The 18,920-nt window shown below is 42.9% G+C and overlaps 1 protein-coding gene across 4 annotated transcripts; it reads left to right on the forward strand.

Annotated features, from left to right (window-relative positions):
* The first annotated feature begins 1,982 nt into the window (after positions 1–1,982).
* Positions 1,983–18,270, forward strand: LOC103136669 (myocardin). Of its 4 annotated transcripts, none has more exons than XM_016670545.1 (16): positions 1,983–2,196; positions 4,064–4,213; positions 8,438–8,491; positions 9,997–10,052; positions 10,504–10,570; positions 11,337–11,462; positions 11,576–11,766; positions 12,875–13,015; positions 13,559–13,724; positions 13,811–13,979; positions 14,661–14,805; positions 14,886–15,485; positions 15,569–15,667; positions 16,405–16,527; positions 16,608–16,662; positions 16,745–18,270. In XM_016670545.1, the coding sequence occupies exons 2-16, from the start codon at positions 4,159–4,161 to the stop codon at positions 17,158–17,160; spliced, it is 2,463 nt and encodes an 820-aa protein (XP_016526031.1). In that variant the 5' UTR covers positions 1,983–2,196; positions 4,064–4,158; the 3' UTR covers positions 17,161–18,270. The 4 variants fall into 4 exon arrangements, with proteins under 4 accessions (XP_016526031.1, XP_007550080.1, XP_016526032.1 ...); XM_007550018.2 differs by lacking the exon at positions 1,983–2,196 and adding an exon at positions 2,847–3,155; XM_016670544.1 differs by lacking the exon at positions 1,983–2,196 and adding an exon at positions 3,197–3,911.
* Positions 18,271–18,920: the final 650 nt, after the last annotated feature.

An 18,920-nucleotide genomic window follows, 5' to 3' on the forward strand; every position in this document is an offset into this window, starting at 1 on the left:
TGCTGACGTGATCTCCTGCTATTGCGCGTCTTAACCATGTGGGGGCTCTCGTAAACTGACGATGAGCTGCGTGTTTGGCTCGTTATCTGTCAAATGGTGGAGGGATACTTGCAGCTGTGCAGCCACTGAAGAACGACCTGCGCTCTGCAGAATCAACGGAGAGCGACATGAATATGAAACCACCTGATTCTGCTTATCTCACACTCTTCAATCAACCAGCAGTGCCTCCCTCTCCTCCCCCCACCCCCCTTTTTTTGTGCTTTTCCGCATCATTTAAAGGACCAAGAGAAATCTGATACTTTAGAGGGAGTAGGTTAACTCCGTGCAAGTCTGCCTCTTCGTCAGTCAGTGCAGGATTTAACACCCTGCAGCGTGTGTGTGTGTGCGTGTGTGTGTGTGTTGGTGGGAGGAAAGGAGGAGAAAGAAGGAGGGTAACAGGTGCTAATCAGAAAGGGAGTCCCGGCTGCAGAGGAGAGGGCATAGCTGGGGTGGGGGACCGGAGAGGAAAAGCGATTACATCACCTTTCTAACAATATTGTGTCTCTCTGTCTTTGCAGCCGGTTTTATTAATGTGTTTCGTTCGTGAGAGTGTTTGACAAATGCACTCTCTGAGCATGAGAGGAGAAGGTTTTCAGACTAACACAGACAGAGTGGGTGGACGGTACCTGGAAGAGTGGTTTTATCATTAGCGATTTATTAAAGTGAGGCTCCCTTCCAGTTTGTGGTCCATTAGTTGTTTCACTGCAACCTTCACTGGAGAATACAATGGCTCGCAAAAGTATTAACACCCCTCTAACTATTTCCAAATGTTTTCTCAAATTACTACAAGAAATTTACATTTTTCAAAATGTAAATTTTGTTAGCCAAACAATTTTGTTTGGCTAACCGTGAGATAGGCTACATTTACACGCAGGAGCATGTCTATCGGCTTCGCATTCGTATTGTAAGTATTTTTGTATTTTGTCAGCCTTTAACAAGAAGGTCCGGGATTCTCTCTGTACGAAGTTTGCTTACTGGGTACTCTGGTTTTCATCCACAGCTCAAAAGTATGCGTGCTAATTTGTTAGCATGCTAATTTGTTAGCATGCTAATTTGTTAGCATGCTAACAAATGTGTAACAAATGTGTGAACGTATGTTTATCATGTTTCTTGTTTTATCCAGCCTAGAAACCTGTTCAGGGTAGTGGTATTAAACTTTTACAATCCAAAAAAGCAATTTCTGCCCGCAGTCCAGCTAAACGAGACAATTTCTAAAGAACTATTATTTTATTGTTATTTTTATGTTTTAAAATAAAGTGGGGAAAAATTTTTAAATTGGATATATTTTCTTCTATATGTTTTTTGTGATGTAAAAAAACACAATTTCCAACACACAGACAAGAAAATATAAAATAAAAAATATATTAGTGGCACTTTTAGGATCTTTATCTTGTGAAAATTCAGTACAATTACCCCCCTAAAAAAAAACCCTTATTGTATATATTTTTAAAAACACATGCTGGTCCCTAGCGATTGTGGAGAGTAGAAAAAGACATTTGTGGATACCGAGCCACAGATAATGGATGGAGGACCAGAGGAACTGCTTCCATCTTTGCTTTTAACAAATTGCATTCTTTTAGCAATGTCATTTCTTCTTGTGATTCTTCCAAATACACTAGATTTGTTCTTTAACGGGAGTCTGACTTAAACTTATACACAACTTTTTCCTTACCTTGTCTGCTTTTTGTCTTGATCCGAGTTGTTCACAGAGCACCTGGACTTAAATTTAGAATAAGTTACACTAAAATAGACTGGATTTAATTCAGGCGTTTCGAGGAAAAGGTTTAAATATCAATGCAAACTGCACTCTTTAGGTTTTTTTTTTTTTTTAAACAAACTTCACAATTGTGTAATTTTGTGTCACTCCATTATATAGAATCCTAATAAGCTGACATTTGTGGTGGTAATGTAACAAAAGGTGATGCCGTTTATTGAACATGAACACTTCCTCAAGCATTTAGAGGATCCCCACCTCAGATAAAACTGATCTACCCACTTTTTTCCCTCTCTTTCAGGACCTCTTCTCCTGACCAACCAGCCGGCTTGTTGCTTCACCCTCTCCTCCTCGCCGTCCTCTCTCTCCGCCTCCCCTCCCTCTTCTCCATGACCTGCTGAACCAGCACACACACCGGCTTGTCTGTCAAACTGGAGGAACAGGTGCTGCAGCTACAGACTCACTTACCCCACTTCTCCCCCCCGTCCCTCTGACAGCCTATAGTTACACATGTAAAAGCGTGAGCGGGCACATGCAGGCAGACCCTCCCCTCTTTGTCCCCCCAGGTGAACTTGAACACTGAGGTGAAACTCAGGTGATTTCGCTTGACGGCCGGTGCATATAGACGCTGTAAAGCGTGCAGACTTACTGACCTGTGACTTTCCATGGTGCCACACACACACACACACAAATTTACACACACTACTAAATCACTTTACCGGGTGACCCAAAGGTATCTTGACAGGAGCATATGAGCCTGCAGTCCTGCTGCAGCACATAATTTGATGCGAGTCCAAAACACTCCAGGGCTTCTCCTGTTGCTGTGTAATAAACTGTCTTCTTATCCTGGTTTCACTTTTCTAACCATCACATTATGTGCCAGTTCAGCTCCTCGCTTTAAAGAACTGCACTAATTTTTATCTGTGGTTCCGCTCCTGTCAGAGTCAAGTACAAACATGAGAGCAGCTCGCCCGTCTGAGCCTCTGTCAAGCAGCCAGCAGGTGTCAGGGGAGGGTGACTGGCTTTGAGGGAGGAGGGCGAGGATGGGAGACGAGGTCATAAAGTGGGGGTGTGGGTGGGGGGTGAGGCTTGACAGTCCCTCACAGTTGGCACCGAGGATCTGGGATGCTTCAGGGGCGGACGGGGCAGAGGGAGAGAAGTTTTGAGAGTGAGGGGACGGAGAAACCGCAGAGCCTTCTCCTCCTTGCTTCTGCACCTTCAGAACAAAGAGTCAAGAAGTGTGGAAACAGGAGGGAAAAAAGACATGAAAAGAACATGAAAGACAGAAAGTGTCATTAACCGCACTACGAAGTTCTCTCTCTTCCCTCCGTCTCGCACCTCTCTCAATTTAATCTTAAATCCACTCCAATTTCCCCCGAGAGACTCAATTCTCCCTTTGCCTGTAAGTATTCTCTTTCATTCTCTTGCTTTTATTCTCTTAGCGTTCGCAGCTCCTTCTTGTCCCTCAGTGCCCTGCAGTGAAGCCTCGCCTCTGCCGGACACCAAATCTCAATCAGCTCCTTGTTGCTGGATGGCGGTAACGAGCGAGTGGCCTCGTTTTGGACCCTTTTGTGTCGTAAATAAGCAAAGTCGGCGTGTGTTCATGCAAGCGGGGACTAGGAGGAGCTGAATTAGCATGCATCGCCTTAGCCGTTCCTCAGCATGTGTGTGTGTTTGTACACTCAGGCGGACTTCCTCTGGGTGTTCTGCTGCCGGCTATTTCGGATCAATATTGTTAATAGGTTGTGTGTGCGCGCGCTGATGTGGCTTATGCAGATTTCCAGCTCTCTCTGTTTGAGTCAGCCCTTCCTCCTTCAGCTCACAAGCTGCTGTCACTGTGTAGCTATGTGGCGGCGCGCTGTAGGTGTTGTGACTTCATGTTTGTCCGTCACAATCAGGCTCCTCGGGGCCCTGATGTCTCAGGATCCGCGGGGCTTTCTGTCTCCGTCACTCATCCGAGCTTGGCTCCCCTCTTCTTCTTCCTCTTCCTCCTCCTGGCTCCTCGCTCTGCCTCTTGTCTGTTTAATTCTGTGTGTCGTTAGCTGTGTCTCTGGCTGTGGGTGGGCCTCTGTGACACTCGGTGTGATTATGACAGGCTGTCTGCAGGGAGGCCTGCTGCTTCCAGAGCTGCTCGCCATAGAGTTCAGTCAGCCTGCAGGTCTAAGACGTCTCCATTTCTTTCTCAGTCTATCACTGCTGTGCCTGTGTGTGTGTGTGCCTCTCTATCAATATATTATCTCTATCAGTAGATTTATAAGCATCTGTCTCTCCACCTCCCGTCCCTCCTTGGCTCTGATGTCTCCCAATCAGCGAGAGACAGAAGGACAGAAGCCCATTCCACCTGGTCAGGCGACGCAAGGAACTTCCTCTTTCTCCTGGCTCCACTTCCTTTTCTCCGCTCCGCCATGACTCTCCTGGCCTCCGAGAGGTCGCTTCTCATCAGGAACAAGTTCCGGTCAGGTGAGAACCAACCGGACGTTAAACATGCCAGTTAAAACAGTAGAACTGCTTTGCAACAATAGACGCTTCGCATTTCAGATACAATTTTCACTACGGTCAGAAATATGCGAATGTCTGTCATTGTATGTTAGCAAGAGTTGAACGTCAGTGAGACAAAAACAAGGCAGAACATAATAGTGAAGTAGAAGGGGAAGGTTTTCTACATGTTTTATAAACAAAGAGAGTTGTGTGCATCTGTATTTAGCATCTTACACTCTGGTGCCCTGTAATAAAATCCTGTTTAACCAATTATCTGTGTAGACATTTAACCCAGAATTACGTTATAAAGCAGTTTCTGAAAGTTTGAAAATTGCAGAGCTCAGTTCAAACCACCAAACAAAACAATAAATCTTATTATGGCACAAATGAAAACTTTTCAAGACATGGGTCTCCCTCTAAACTGCAAAGTTTTTACTCTTCTTTTCAGGAGATACCAGGAAACTGGTCAGAGCTGATGGGAAAATTCACAAAGCTAAATAAGACAGTCATGAAATGAAACCTGCAAATGATCTGAAACTGGACCTTCCAGCAGGACAAAACCTGCAGCCAGAGCTGAAGATTCGGAGCATATTTACCTGCTGGAACGGCTCAGTTAAAGTCCAGACATGAATCCAGTTAAAAATCAATTGTAATACTTTAGCTATTTTGCAAAAATTGAAAAATTGAGGGGGGAAAGTCAGTTTCCAGATGCCAATAGCTGGTGGAGAGATATCCTCATAAGTGGTAACTGCCTTAAATAATAACCAAATAAGCCAAAAACAACGATGCAATTTGCATTTCTAGTTACTAAAGTGAACAATAACTAAAATGAAAAACGGTAAACTTTGAGTGAATGAAGATTCCTCCAAAGCATTGGCCAAGTCATGTAGAAATCTGCATAAAATTTGACAATATGGGTATATTTTAGGTGTAAAATTAATTCAAATTTTTGCAAGAAAACAGATTCAGAGTGGATGAATTATGAACCAAACTGCACAGATTTCAATACAACAGTATGGTCTTTTTTTCTGTCTCTCTAGATTCTAGAAGTTTCTCTATGAAATAGGCCATTGACTAATGTATTCTCAAGGTTTCATTTTGTGTTGAAATATCAGAATATCACAGTATTTACACAAAGATATAAAACAAAACAAACAAAAAAATTAAACATAATCAAATTGATTTGATTAAAAAGAGATGAGTGACATGTGGGGCTTGTTCAGTATCCAGTCCGTGTTATGCGTTTGTGGCCAGTGATGTATAAAACGACTTGAAATCTTGGCGTTAACAGGATAAAATGTGGTTCTTTTCAGAACTGAGCGCTGAAACCGGAGCGACACCATTTCGCCGCACTGCTGAATTTGCTGTTGACTTCTTCTGTGCACTTGTGCAGCAGAATTGGTTGGACAGGGAGGAACAGATCAAACACTTGTCATCTTCTCACATTGGAGGAAGATTTCAAATCAGGATTTTCAAGTGACAGGTCTCTCCCTTGGGCCGACTTTACTCGGCCGCTGTGATGTGTGTGTAGTGTGTGTGTAGCCTTGCGGTGAGAGGCGGTTTATTCAATTCCCGTGTCAACAGATTAGAGCATCTGCAACGTGACACACTTGGTCTCTGCGGTGGCTCAATCTGAGTTGTAGGCGCAGATTTTCAGTGCATCAGCGCATTTTCTGTTGAGTTGAAAGTTGTAACTTGGATACAGCTGAATATTTTTGTTTATTGAGAAACAAATCAACAAAAGCGGAGACTGTATTCAATAAAGCTAAATTGGGTCCAGATTGAATCGAATTCATTCTGATCCATTCAAATCATTTAGACAGAATTACAATCAGAATCCTGTCAGATTCAGTGGATCTTTTTTTTTTTTTGCCAGTTGCTAAAGCTGTCTGTCTAAGGAAGCGTAGCTGACTGCATCAAGTCACTGACCTTAAAGCAAACCTGAGGATGAGGATCTCCAGGAAGAATGAGACGAAGAATTACCCCTTTTCAACAGGAAGAAACTTCCAGCTAAACCAGACCCAGAATTTGCTCTCTGCTGCGACCGGCTGAAGGTTGAGAATCAGAAACAAAATAACTAAAGCAAAAACAAAGAGAACACAGATGATACCAGGTGGCACTTAAAAATAACACTCTCTTGCATCGCTGCTCAAACTTATCTGAATCAAATGAATGATTACTGAACAGGTCTTTACGAAGGAGATAATTAACATAGTGTTACAGTAAAAATGGCTCCAAATGATGCAGAACATCTTAGTGTTTCAGACCTTCGCTTTAAATCAAGTATTGGCCATTTTCAAAAGCACAACTTCACAAAATTCACAAGACTATTGAGTTAGCAGCGGCTCCCTGTGGACGCATCCACAAAGCGTCAACAACACCCATTTCCTTGGAGGGTTCTCAAACTTCGCTGGAAGTACAACAGGTGGCATTCTGGCTGACTTTAGTTGTGAGGAGATTTTGGTACCATTTCAAGACGAATAGAAACAAACCGTGATAAAGAGCTACTAAACGTTAGCAAGCCAAATGATGTTATTTCTCTGACATTTCTTAAAAGAGGAGTGCAGAGAAAATCTGGTGAGCTTCTACAAACGTAAGGAGAAGACGGAGACCTTAGACAAGTCCTGGTGGATGCATACGCTATGATTTGCTTACCTCAGCAGTTTTAAATTTGACCTGCGGTGGATTTGCTGTTTGTTTGTAGTGGCGCTACAAGCTAAGTAGCACTGTATTGTTCAGCAGTTTCTGCTTTCAAAGTGTAGCAATATGTTCCCTAAAGAAGGATGCCGTATTACATATGTAAGGCAGTCTTATTGAATTTGAAGGTCAGGGTAGGGTTAGTTTTGAGAGTTTGAGAGCCACTGCCATAATGTGCACCCACGGGATTCAGGTGGTGTAAAACCCAACACAAAACATGGAAGATAAGAGTGTTAAAAAAATGTTTCACACTGATGTCGTCAATAAAAAATAAAAGCCTTGGGTGAATTTGGCTGCTACGCACAAATTTAGTCATTTTGTAAAAATAGGCTGGAGGGCTTGGACAAAAAGTCAGTTTGAATTTCTAAACTGGGCCAGTGAACTCAACTCTACACTAACACTGAACCTGATACTGTAAATAATAATAAATAAATTTAAAAAAACTACGCGGCACTTGCTTTTACTAACAATAACACCTAAAAAAGGCGCTTTTGCGGGACATCCTTTTAGGATTCAACAGCCACTCTGCCACAAACAACCTTTCCATCACTGCATATTTTAATGCTACATTTCCTACAACTTGTAGCGGCTGCTGAATTCCCAGGCAGCTGTCGTGAATGGCTGCAAAATAGAAAGGCGAGAAAATGACAGTCCCCTAGGTGTTCAAACAGCTGCTGGAAAACAGGATTCTTTCGGCAGCTGCTCTGCTCCAAATCTCGTCTGTACATACATGAGCTGCTTCCAGTAAACGTCTCCGAAGGAAGCGTCGTGACTGGGCGTTTGGGAATATTGTAGTCTGTTTGGGCTGTGATCTTTTTTTATTAGTAGGCCTTCATCACAAATGCTCATTTTCGAGTTTTACTGGGAGGCAAATTTAGTTTTTGAGGACTTTGAAGAAGCACGATTCCCCTGTTTGATCCTGACCTTCACCAATATTTAGTTTTGAGAGGATTAGAAGTGAAGTCAAAGGTTTGCATGGCATCTACAGTGCAAACGACAAATGAATAATTGAAACTGAGCCGACAAACTTGTTTCAGACAACAATTTAATTACAGATTCCTGCGCTTTCATACTTAGAGACAGGAAATCAGGAAGACTGCGGCCAGCAGCACAAATGAGCATGACGTGAGCAGGACGGGATGTATGAGAGGCTCGTGAAGAGAGCGGGACAGCTGAAGGGGGGATGGGACCAACAGAAATAGATTTACAGAGGGATAAATAGAAACCTCAGCCCCCTCCCCACCTGCTTTCTCAGGTCTCAGTACACACCAAAGTGTACCAGAGGCCCAGCTGCACCCTGCACTTCACCTGTGTGTTTTATGTGATAAGCATTAAAGAATATATACTCCATCTACAGGCTAAATGATTCACAAGCATGCATTATTGAGCTGTTCGTAAAGTGCCCTGGATTGATTACTTTCTGCTTTTCTTTGGCTGAATTTCTGTTCCCAGATCTGTCTTTCTCTCAGCACAGCTCATCATCTTTTTTTCTTTTTTTTTTTGTTTCAGTCCTGCAGCTGAGGATTCAGAACCGAAGGCTGAGCGAAATCAATGCAGACCCAGGTTAGCTTGTGTTATTAACCTTTGATTGAGTGCTCTGCTCTGGCAGCAAGCTGCATGTGTTGTTATCCGCGGCAGAGCCACCGCTTTTAAATCACAGACGATGCATATCTCATTTACTTTTTCATATTAACCTTTTGTGAAAATGGCAAAACCTTTAAAAACATGATGTTTTAATCCACCAGCGTGATGCAATAAATGGCAATAATGGCAGAGGAAATATTGTTATAGCATTTATTTTACTGTTCATCTTTCTCTGCAGCAGTAGAATCCCAAATTGAGAAATTTAGACTCACTAACGAGGCTCTCGGGGCCTGTGAAAGAGAAGCAGGCCCACAGCACCCAACCCTAACCCTCCACACATTTACACCTTGATGGTAGAGCAAAATCGCTTCTTTTTTTCTGCCGTGACCCTCAAATCATAGACGGTGTCCACTGGATGTTATGGAGATTTTATCTCATTTTCACACTGCAAATACACGTCTTACCAAGTACTTTTGTCTGGTTTCAATTGCAAATGTCTTAGTACACTTGAAAAATGACAAAATTAACTTTCAAGTAACTTTTCAGCAAAATAAAGGAGCTTGTTTAAGTCAGTAACTCCTTAATGTTGAAAAAGTTCAGATTATTTCACTTATATCATGGAAAACTGTCTTGTTGTAAGTGAAATAATCTCCCAGTGAAACTAGTGCTTTTTAAAATCAATATGAAGAAATTAAACTGCACTGATCTGTGTTGTACGGCTCAGTGAGCTCCAAGTTTCCACTCTGAGCTGCAGTTCTCTATAAGTGAACTTTAGACATTGTTACTTTTTACACTTTCCTGTTTATTCTGTGTGATTGGGAGATAAACCTCATCTAGTCTTGCTTGTAACGACTCCAGTTCATTTAAACTTTTAAATTATTGCTGTAACTGAGAAGTTTAGGTATTTTCTTGTGGTGAATTGCTGACCAATAAGTATGTGGTAGGTTTCCTTCCACTTTATAAACTGTTTTGAGTGTGAGATTGGACGTCTGCAGCAGAATATGAATATATTTCAGAATAAATGGTGTAAGTCAAAATAAAACCCTGAGGACTGAATGGTTTTGTTGATGCCCGACGGATTGAAATCAACTTAAAAGTTGGTAAAACTGTCGGCAACCAGATTTGAAAGAAATTGTACAAGTCTAAGAATTAATCCTCACGTTTGTTGGTTCATACGTACAGATTTATTAAAGTCAAGTGTAAATGCAGAATGCTCCTAACACACTGTCAGTTGTCTCTATTAGAAAGACATAGAGGAGTCAATATCTGAATGTGTTTAGAAATGTAGAAATAGAAAAAAATGACTGTAGTCCTCTGATCAGACCGGCTTCACTTCTACGGTTCTTCATGCTGTAACTTGCAGGGATGAGTGGAAAATCTGAAGGTTTTCAGTGGATTTTATTTCCATTTCTTTTGTTTTTATAAAATTATAATTAAGAATATATATTTTTTTACATTCTGTTATTCATATGTTTTGTCTGCAGGGTTGAAATCTGCCTCCACTCATCAGAAAACAGAGAAGAAACGGAGTGAAGCTCATGTAAGCTGTACAATATAATATAACAAGTCATGTATTTCAAGCCATACAAACCTCTGAAGTTGACTGCATGTGGGAGAATATAATAAACACATTAGCATAGCACCCAAAACATTACTTTCTTCAAATTTCACAAAACTGTAACTTTAGCAAATCAACGCAATAATTTGAAACATCTCTTGATCTTTCATAATTGATGCATTAGGCTACACCCCCCCAAAAAAGATTGCTTTTTTATAAATAGGCTTAGAGGATATTTATATATTTAGGGCAACTACTAAAGATCCATTTATTTAGAGAAGAGACAACAGGTTTGTTTGATAAAAAGAATAAATTTGGAGCAAATTGAGAGTCTTTGCAGCTCTGTGTCATGCCAGTCATACCACGAATATAGAAAGCAGTGTAATAAAGCTGGACTCATTTGAATAAACTGACCTGACGTTTTCTGACGCAGCGTCAAACTGAGGATGGTGCCACTCAGAAGTTGCCCCCTGGTGGTCTGAGCACTGAAACTGCACAAGGTGATGCCAAGCCGACGGTGAAGCTGCTGTCTGCTTCTTGCTTTACTCTCTCCGCCTTCAGCTTTGTGCACAATAACAGATTTGCCCTCTTGGCACTCCGTCTCTGTCTGCGTTACATCTGCTGTACAGTAGCTGAGGAGATGTGTGTCTGCGCGCGCACGCGCGCGCGTGTGTGTGTGTGTGCTTCACTATCTGTGAAACTAAGATGTGACCTTGCTGCATAGTGTAACGCTGCTTTAAAAGAAGCCGACACATCAGTGACTGACAGCACATGATAAACGCGTCAATCTGACAATCGGAGTCATCATTTCTTCTCTCTCTAATCTCTCCCTCTTCTAAACTCTCATCTTCTTCATTTCCATACCCCCTAACCCTGCCTTTGATTTAAAAGAGCTATTATTATAGTATCAGGCATTTCAAAAAGATGTAATTTCTTTAAAAGCTCTTTTTTCTGACATTTAAAAAACAAAAAAAACAAAAAAACGGTGAGAGTGACTGTGTGTGCACACATCCAAGGCGACACATTTCCCTGCAGGAAAAAGTGTTTACTATTTCCTGATGCCTCTGCTGGTTTGGACTGGGACTCACTGCCTGTGGCGAAGCTGTTCTGCACACTCACATCACATATGTTCTCTAGTCCTGTTGCTTCGCTTTCTCCGATCTTCTCTCTCTCTCTCTCTCTCTCTCTCCGTCTGCACTGATCTCCCATCTGTCCTGTTCTCTCCTTTTAATCTGCAACATTCCTCCTTCTGTCTTCCACCCATAGAGAGGACTGTATGTGGGGCCCTGAGGCAGAGGAAGGCTCGCCCTTCACAGACCCTCACTGAGAGGATCCAGCAACCTCCAGCAGCCGCAGAGCAACAGCTTGAGCACACGTTGCCCCTGGAGAATGGTAAATAAATACTCGGCAACACACATACCGACACGTTTGGAAAAAAAAATCTTCCCAGAATCCTATTCGCTTGCTGTTTTGATCGTGCATCCCTGGACCGGTGGTTTCCTCAGGTTCTGCCTCGTTCCCTGCTGATGTCTTCGAAGAGGACATCTCTTCCTCCATCTCGTCTTTAAACACGGAGCAGCATGCCGCTCTCCAAGCGGCATCCATTTCCTCCCTGCCGGGCCTCCCAGTTGACCAACCACTAAGTGACTGCTCAGCTGTGGGTCTGACCCTTAATGACAGTCCCAGTCATGCACAGGTATTGAAGACAGCAGAAAGCCATTAACACTACTGTCTGGTGAACAACCCTGTCAGAAACCTGCATATCTGCATTGTTTTTTTTACCGTGTGGCTGCATGAAACTTTAAATAAATACTTCAGCTCCATCTTTCTCTGCATCTGAAACTGAACATTTGTAATTATATCACAGGTTATTCCAGACTGACACAGTCCTGGGAGAAAAATCTTGTCGCATTGTAGCTATGAGATGCCACATATAAATAAGACTCGCTGCAATAAAATGTATGCAAGTGCTACATAAACGTCACATCAGTTACCCAGTATGAACATCACTTGAATGTTAGTTGTTTTTTGGGGTTTTTCTTTAATCATACGTTAAATCAAACCATCTTGGGATGAAAGTTCAATGATCTATGCACATGCTATCATCACCCCCTTGTGGTTAAAGTAAATAAATCTTTACCTGGCACCTTTCGAGGTAAAAATCTCAAAATACATGAACAGAGAAACAAACACAACAAAATAAAAGCCGTTTTACATTGATAAATGAATATTTGGTATTAGCCGAATTAATCAAAATATAGGTTGGGTTGCAGTCAGTTGGAGCCATTTCAAGTATTAAGTTTGCAAAGACAGCTAACATTTTAGAGTTGAGAGTGTTTGCATGGGGTTGCATCGGGTTAACCCTCAAAGCCCCTAAATCTACATTCACAGTGGTTTAACTTTCCCAGTTATCCAAACTGTGCTTCTGTATTTCTGAAACCTAAACAAACATCAATAGCTTTAACAAAATTTCTGTATAAACTCAGACTGTCGGTTATGATAATCCAGCATAAATCATTGAGGCCCCGCCCACCTGGAAATGTATAATTCCTAACAATCTTAGTTAAGACTAATTATTTGCATCCCTCAAATACAGATGAGTTATAATTTGAGTGTGTGCCACACTGTACATTTTGCTAATGTATTAGAAACACATTACCAAAAACACATAACATTTGAAATACAATAAAGGTGATTAATTTCTAAAATGGGTAAAGTTTGCATTTTGTTTTTCTTCTTGCTTTACAAACAGAAAAAAATGTCATCATTTTCTGAAATGCACTTTGTTTCTTTTATGCTTTCAGTCCGGTCTGACGTTGCTTCCGCCAACCGCGGGCGTCAGACAACCTCTGAGCGTGACGCTGGGTGAATCAAACTCCTTGGCACCAACTGGAAGACCAAACGGGATGTTCCTGACCGCTCAGACGACACCCCTGCTGCCAAAGGTATCACCCAGTCTCTGGACAACATCATTTCAGTTTGGTTTTTGTTGGTTCCATCAACGCTTTTGTATTTTTTATTCATTTATTTATTTTTTATATTAATCTGGAAGATACAGTTATAGCAAAACACAAATAAGTATATCTAAAAGTCATCTAATTTGTTCATGCATGTTTTGTGGTGGAGTTCACAGAAAAGCTCTGTGGCGGTCCTTAAGCTAACAGGACGGCCAATCCTGTGCTTTTTTCCTGTTCTAAGCTGCCCTGCAGTCATTACTGTCAATTTGTACTTTAGGGGGGAGTCGGCGCTTCCCATGTAGGTTAACATATTCACACATAAACCCCGGTGGTGTAGGTCAGAGGCGGCACACGGTGTCATCAGGACATTTGTGAGGCATTTATACATAAAGAATGTAACTTTAGCAAGGGCCAAACATGTCAAGTATTTTACAGCGAGCTGACATTTCCAATGAAACTCTGCATGTGGAAAGTATTTGTATGTAACATGGTTACTGTTTAGAGAGATGTTGGCAATGTGTGTGTTTACAGACAGCTCGGCCTCCCAGCCCGATCTGCCCCTCGTCTTTGCCCCCTTCCCTAAACTTCAATCACCTTACCCGCCCACGGAAACCGCGGGACATCAAACCCAAGATGAAGAAACTCAAGTATCATCAGTACATTCCTCCAGACCAGAAGGGAGCGTCTGGGACTGGAGGTGCTAAACTTAAGCTCTGCTTTTCTCCATTTATTGCAGAAATATTCCTTCGTTTTGCTAACATGTTTCACTCCCATGTTTTCCAGCGGGAGGAGCTAAGCAGAGCAGCCCTGCCCCAGCGCAGCCGCTAGACCCCGCCTACTCCCATCTGCTGAAACAACAGCAGGTCTTCCTCCAGCTTCAAATCCTGCAGAGTCAACAGCAGCAGCACCAGCAGCGACTACAGCCGCCGCAGGAGGTTGCAGTTGTACCGAGGTATGCAAACAATACCGATGAGCTGCCTGGTCAATTCACCATTGCACCTAATCAAAAAAACGTTTTGGTACCTGCACTTTGCTTTCAGTCCAGCTTCATTAATGTTGTATTTCACAGAAGTTACATCAGCAAATGTGCAACAGTTAGCTTTGTCAAATGAAGACAGAGTGTTTCTATACGAAAAACTAATTTTTTAAAGCAGAGTTTGTACATTTTGATGCCGTTATTCTGTTTGAACAAGTTCAGACATGGACAAGGTAGCAAGAAAGCAGAAAAATTGCTCTTTTTGTAGTTTTTTGTGTTTATATTGTGGGCTCTCTCATTAAGTATCATTAAAGCAAAAAAAAAAAAGAAGTTGGAAAATCAAGGATGATAGATTTAAAGTGAATATAAATATTTCTAAGAATACATTTTATTCTTTTGAAATGCAAATTTAAACCAAAAAAAATTGGGATAACAGAAAAAACATTTTGGAAAGTGCAACATTTTTCCCCACTTGTTCAGATCTGGATCTGGGTTTGTTTGGAGCAAAGACTCCAAACAAACCCTGCATAAAACTACCTAAATGAAACGGGTATGAATCGTCATAGATCAGGTGAATTGACCAACACCCAGCAGTGAAGGTATCTGATTATTGATCCAGACATTTTACCTGAGTCGATCGCTCTGTCACTCCTCCAGTGGAGATCACAATGATCTGGTGAAGTCTTGTGGAGCCTCACCGCTCAGCCTCCAACCTGTTCCTGCCACAACAAACCAAACTCAGACGGACGCAAATCCTACTTCCAAACCAGAGCCTCTTCCTGCAAATCTTGTTGATCTAACGGTAAAATGTACACATATTCTCCCACTAATCATCATTAATGACTAGAAGAAGCTGGTGACGCTCGCTGACCGTTCCCCCAGGTGTCGGAGTTGAGGCAGCAGCTGCGTAAACGTGGCCTCCCTGTCTCTGGAACCAAGCCGGCCTTGTTGCAGCGCCTTCGTCCCTTCCAGCTTCAGCACGCCTGCCCCGCCCCGGCTCCTCTTAGCAAGCTGGGCACCAGCATGGAGCCCTTCATTCCCTGTGCCCCGCTGCTGCCCTGTCAGAGCCCTGGCTCCAGCCCCGGCTTCAGGCTGAGCTCGCCCGGCAGCAGCCCGAACCAACAGCTGTACATTCAAGACGGGGGGATTCCTAATGGGACTCTCAGTGACGGTCCCAACAGAGACCCAAACGGGACTCTGAACGCCGTCCCAAAAGCGTTCGCAGACGCTGCGTCAGTCAGTTTGGCAGGTGAACAGTGTGGTCTCGGCAGCACTGTGTTCTTGGATCCCGCCAGCACTGCGTCAGGAACTCCGAGTCCCAGTTTGCCCATGTCGTCCTCCTCGCCCCTACAGTGTGGGACTCCCTGGAGAACCGACAGAGAACAGCAGCAGGAGCATCTAGAGCTGAGCGTGAAGCTGGAGAAGCGGGAGAGGAAGAGGAGCCGGCATACTGAGTATGGCGTACTGCAAGCGGGTACTGAGGTGAGTGTTTTGCCACAGAAGATTTGGGAAGCTTGTGATATATTAGTGGCAGTGCTGCATAAATGTGACTTCTCCCCAACCAGTCTGGGGAGGGATCCCTTCATCCGTTCCTGCAACAGGATCCGGGATGCCTAAAAAGGAAGGCAGAACTAAATGCGCAAACAGAGGTGTTGTTTGCTCAGGTAATATGCTCAAGTCATACAGACATAGAGTATGTTTTACAAAATATTCCCATTTTAGCACTTTACAACCACAAACCTAAACAAACCAACAGCAAGTGTTGGTCTATTAATGTGAAGTGGAAGCAAAGTAATACATGGTGTTTGAATTTTGACAGAATCTGGAAATAGGTTAATTAATAGGAGAATATTGAGCAGTAAATTAGCCAAGAGGCTCATGGTAACTCTGGAGGAGCTGCTGAGATCGACAGGTCAGGTGTAAGAATTTTTCAACAGGACAAATGTAATCAGACACTCCACAAATCTGGTAGGATCCTAGAAAAAAAGGCTCAAGGCTCCCAGTTGATACTATACCTCATGCCACACACCTGATGCTTTGGTAGACGGTTCAATCGGGAACCAAAACTGCAACATTTGTTACACTTTCAGCTGTTGTGGTTAGCTTTAATGCTGCGCTGTGTCAAACTCTAGGCTGGTGCACCCTAATAGGTGCAGGATAGCAGTTCTCAAAGATTTGACTTGTCACATTATCCCCCAGTAAAATACATTAAAGTTTGTTGAGTTCAAGAGGAATGAATACTTTGGCAAAGTGCCGTTAACGTTAAAAGCAATTACTCCAGGCTGCACTCTGAATCACTGTGCCTTAAAACATTTATCACTTTCCTCATGTGAATGAGCACTCATCCTCACCTGTCAACTGATTTAAACTGTCTTGTCCAATCATGTGATTTTGCCGCTAGCCGTGTGATGTGATTGGCCATGACTTCGAGCTGCCACTGCAGATTACAGCAAGTCCAGCTCAGACCTCACCTGGCGTTCGCAGCTTGGAGGAAGAGCTGCAGGAGGCGATTCAGAAAGCCCAGGTTGGTCTGAGGAAAAAAGGGAGTCACTGAGAGATCTTTGAGCTCAGGACTGAAGCATCTTTTCTTTCTCTCTGCAACAGATGGACCCTCGACAGTCTATTGATGATATTCTAGATGAGCCACTTATTTGTGATGGTGAGTCTCGAATAGGGAACTGGAAATGCACGTTTAATGTCGTCGTATCTGTCTAATCCTTTCGACTGTACCCTGCTTCCAGGCTCTCTTGAGGCCTCTGATCATAAATCTGCTGCACACTCACTTCCTGACCGCTCCCCTGCCCCTCAAGCTGAGCAGCCCCAGCCTTTTCAGCAGCAAGATGACAACTTCCTGCCGTCCCCTCTTTGTTCCTCTCTCTTGCTGGAGCTCCCTCCGTCTCCTGCTGTAATAAACCCAAGCCAGGTTGTCCCTGCGCCTCCGCCTCTCCCAATCTGCACCTCCCCTTCGCCTTCGACTAGAAGGTCACGGAAACGGCGGGCTCCTGCACAGTTTGACGCTGCCGACTGGCTCGAAACCCTCACGTCAGGCCTCCACCCTCTCACCCCGCCAAAACCTCCGTTTGTCGAATCCGATTTTAGTCTGGATTCGGATCTGAATGTGAATCGAGTGCTTGATCTTTTGATAGAGCAGTGGTGAAGATGTAAAAGATGGTGTGCAAACACGGCACAGCGAAAAAGTATTCATATCCCGCGAACATTTCGACATGTTGTGACGTTTCAACCAAAAGTCTCGATTGTAATTTATTGGGATTTTGATGGAGCAACACAAAGTGGTGCATGATCATAACATGGAAGGAGTTTTCAAAACACTTTACTTTAAAAATCTAAAAAGATTCAGCCCTTCTTAGTGAGAGGACCAATTTTCAGTGCAAGACAGCTGCAAGGCATCTAGAGGTATGTCTCATTTTGTCTATTCTTAAACTCCTTCAGACTGAAATAATGTTATTTGTGAGCTTTAACTTTCAACACCATGTAGATTTTAAATTGAATTTAGGTTTAGATCTTAACCAGGCCTTCCTAACATATGAACATGTTTCATCTAAACCATTACACGGTTGCTGGGGCGGTATTTTTAGAGTTGTCGAAAGGTCAACCTCTGAACTCTGAAAACTATGCTCCCGTCGTTCAGCCTGATGGTTTACATCCGGGGTGTCCAAGCTGTGGCCTGGGGGCTACTTGTGGCCCTTGAAATTATTTTGTTTGACCCCTGACCACAAGTCAAGAATTGATGACCCAATACATTTGGAAATGCTCTGTTTTTCTTTTAGCAAGCCATAAAAACAGCCTTTTTATGTACTGGCTCTTATGCAGATATACAGATTTTATAAAAATGCTGTTTATTGTTGAGCAGGTAAAACGACAGCTGCAAAAAATGCAACAAAATAATTTTGCATTTTTGCTTTAATTTATATTGTGGTTAAAGGTTTAAATTTTCCAGGTTTGGCTTCGAAGGCAAGCAGTTTGGACCCGAGTGGCTCACCGTGTCTTTAAGTTGTCATGCCATCCGCTTCTCATGAAGATGGTCGCTCACTAATACCCTTTAACAAACCTCTAAAGTCTCGACAGAGCAGTTCGTATCTAAGCTGAGATTAAAATGCACAAAGGTGAACTCTGTTTGCCTATAATGTGAATTCTGAATGCAAATGATTACACTGGATTTATTTTTTTGCGAGTATAGGACTGAATACATTTGTGCGTCACATGTTTGAGATTATTTTTTACAAAAAAAATGTTCTCAAGATTATGCCTCAAAATTTTTTTTTTTTTTTTTTTACAAAAAAAATGTTCTCAAGATTATGCCTCAAAATCTCAAGGGATGTGAAATACTTTTGCGAGGCGCTTCGTGTTTGCATTTCCTTTGTATGATAAACTGTGGATAGTTTTCTTACTGTAATGAATTGCACAAAGTGTGTTCGTTGTACGTTCCACGACTGACCTGCAGAACCGAGTCACCGGCTCCACGCAACGTCGAGAGCCGACTTTACTGCAGCAGTCTAGTCACACGCCTCTCCGACAGGACAATGAGAACAAACACAGAGATGCAGTCGTGCACCCCATGAACACTGAGACGCAGCAGAGGGGTGTTCAAAAGCACTTTGGCTCAAGCAGCAAAAGAAAACCTGTCGGCGTATTATGTTGAACACGGTTGCTGGCTGTGCTGGGAGACAAGTCAGTTTTTGACTTTTCTCCAGAACCCGTTGTCGGATTGGGTTGAGTGCGGCGGCACCCCGGTGTTCACTCAGTCTTTGAGTCACAGCCATTCATAAAGCCCATTCAGAGTATGTGAAAGCCAGGCAGAGCTCACAGCTTGCGTGTGTCTCCAGACCTTAACCTTGATGCCAGATGCACAGTCGGCATGCGGAGGGAGAAACCTGGCAGAACAAGAAGTGTGCGTTT

Source organism: Poecilia formosa, unplaced genomic scaffold, assembly GCF_000485575.1.
Source record: "Poecilia formosa unplaced genomic scaffold, Poecilia_formosa-5.1.2 Scaffold34, whole genome shotgun sequence".
In the NCBI taxonomy this organism is placed as follows: Eukaryota; Metazoa; Chordata; class Actinopteri; order Cyprinodontiformes; family Poeciliidae; genus Poecilia; species Poecilia formosa.

Coding starts and splice junctions, on each gene's coding strand:
- LOC103136669 (XM_016670544.1), top strand. CDS start 3,416: ATGTGTGTGTGTTTGTACACTCAGGCGGACTTCCTCTGGGTGTTCTGC. Junction 11,463..11,575: donor CACGTTGCCCCTGGAGAATG/GTAAATAAATAC, acceptor TGGTTTCCTCAG/GTTCTGCCTCGTTCCCTGCT. Junction 11,767..12,874: donor ACAGTCCCAGTCATGCACAG/GTATTGAAGACA, acceptor TTATGCTTTCAG/TCCGGTCTGACGTTGCTTCC.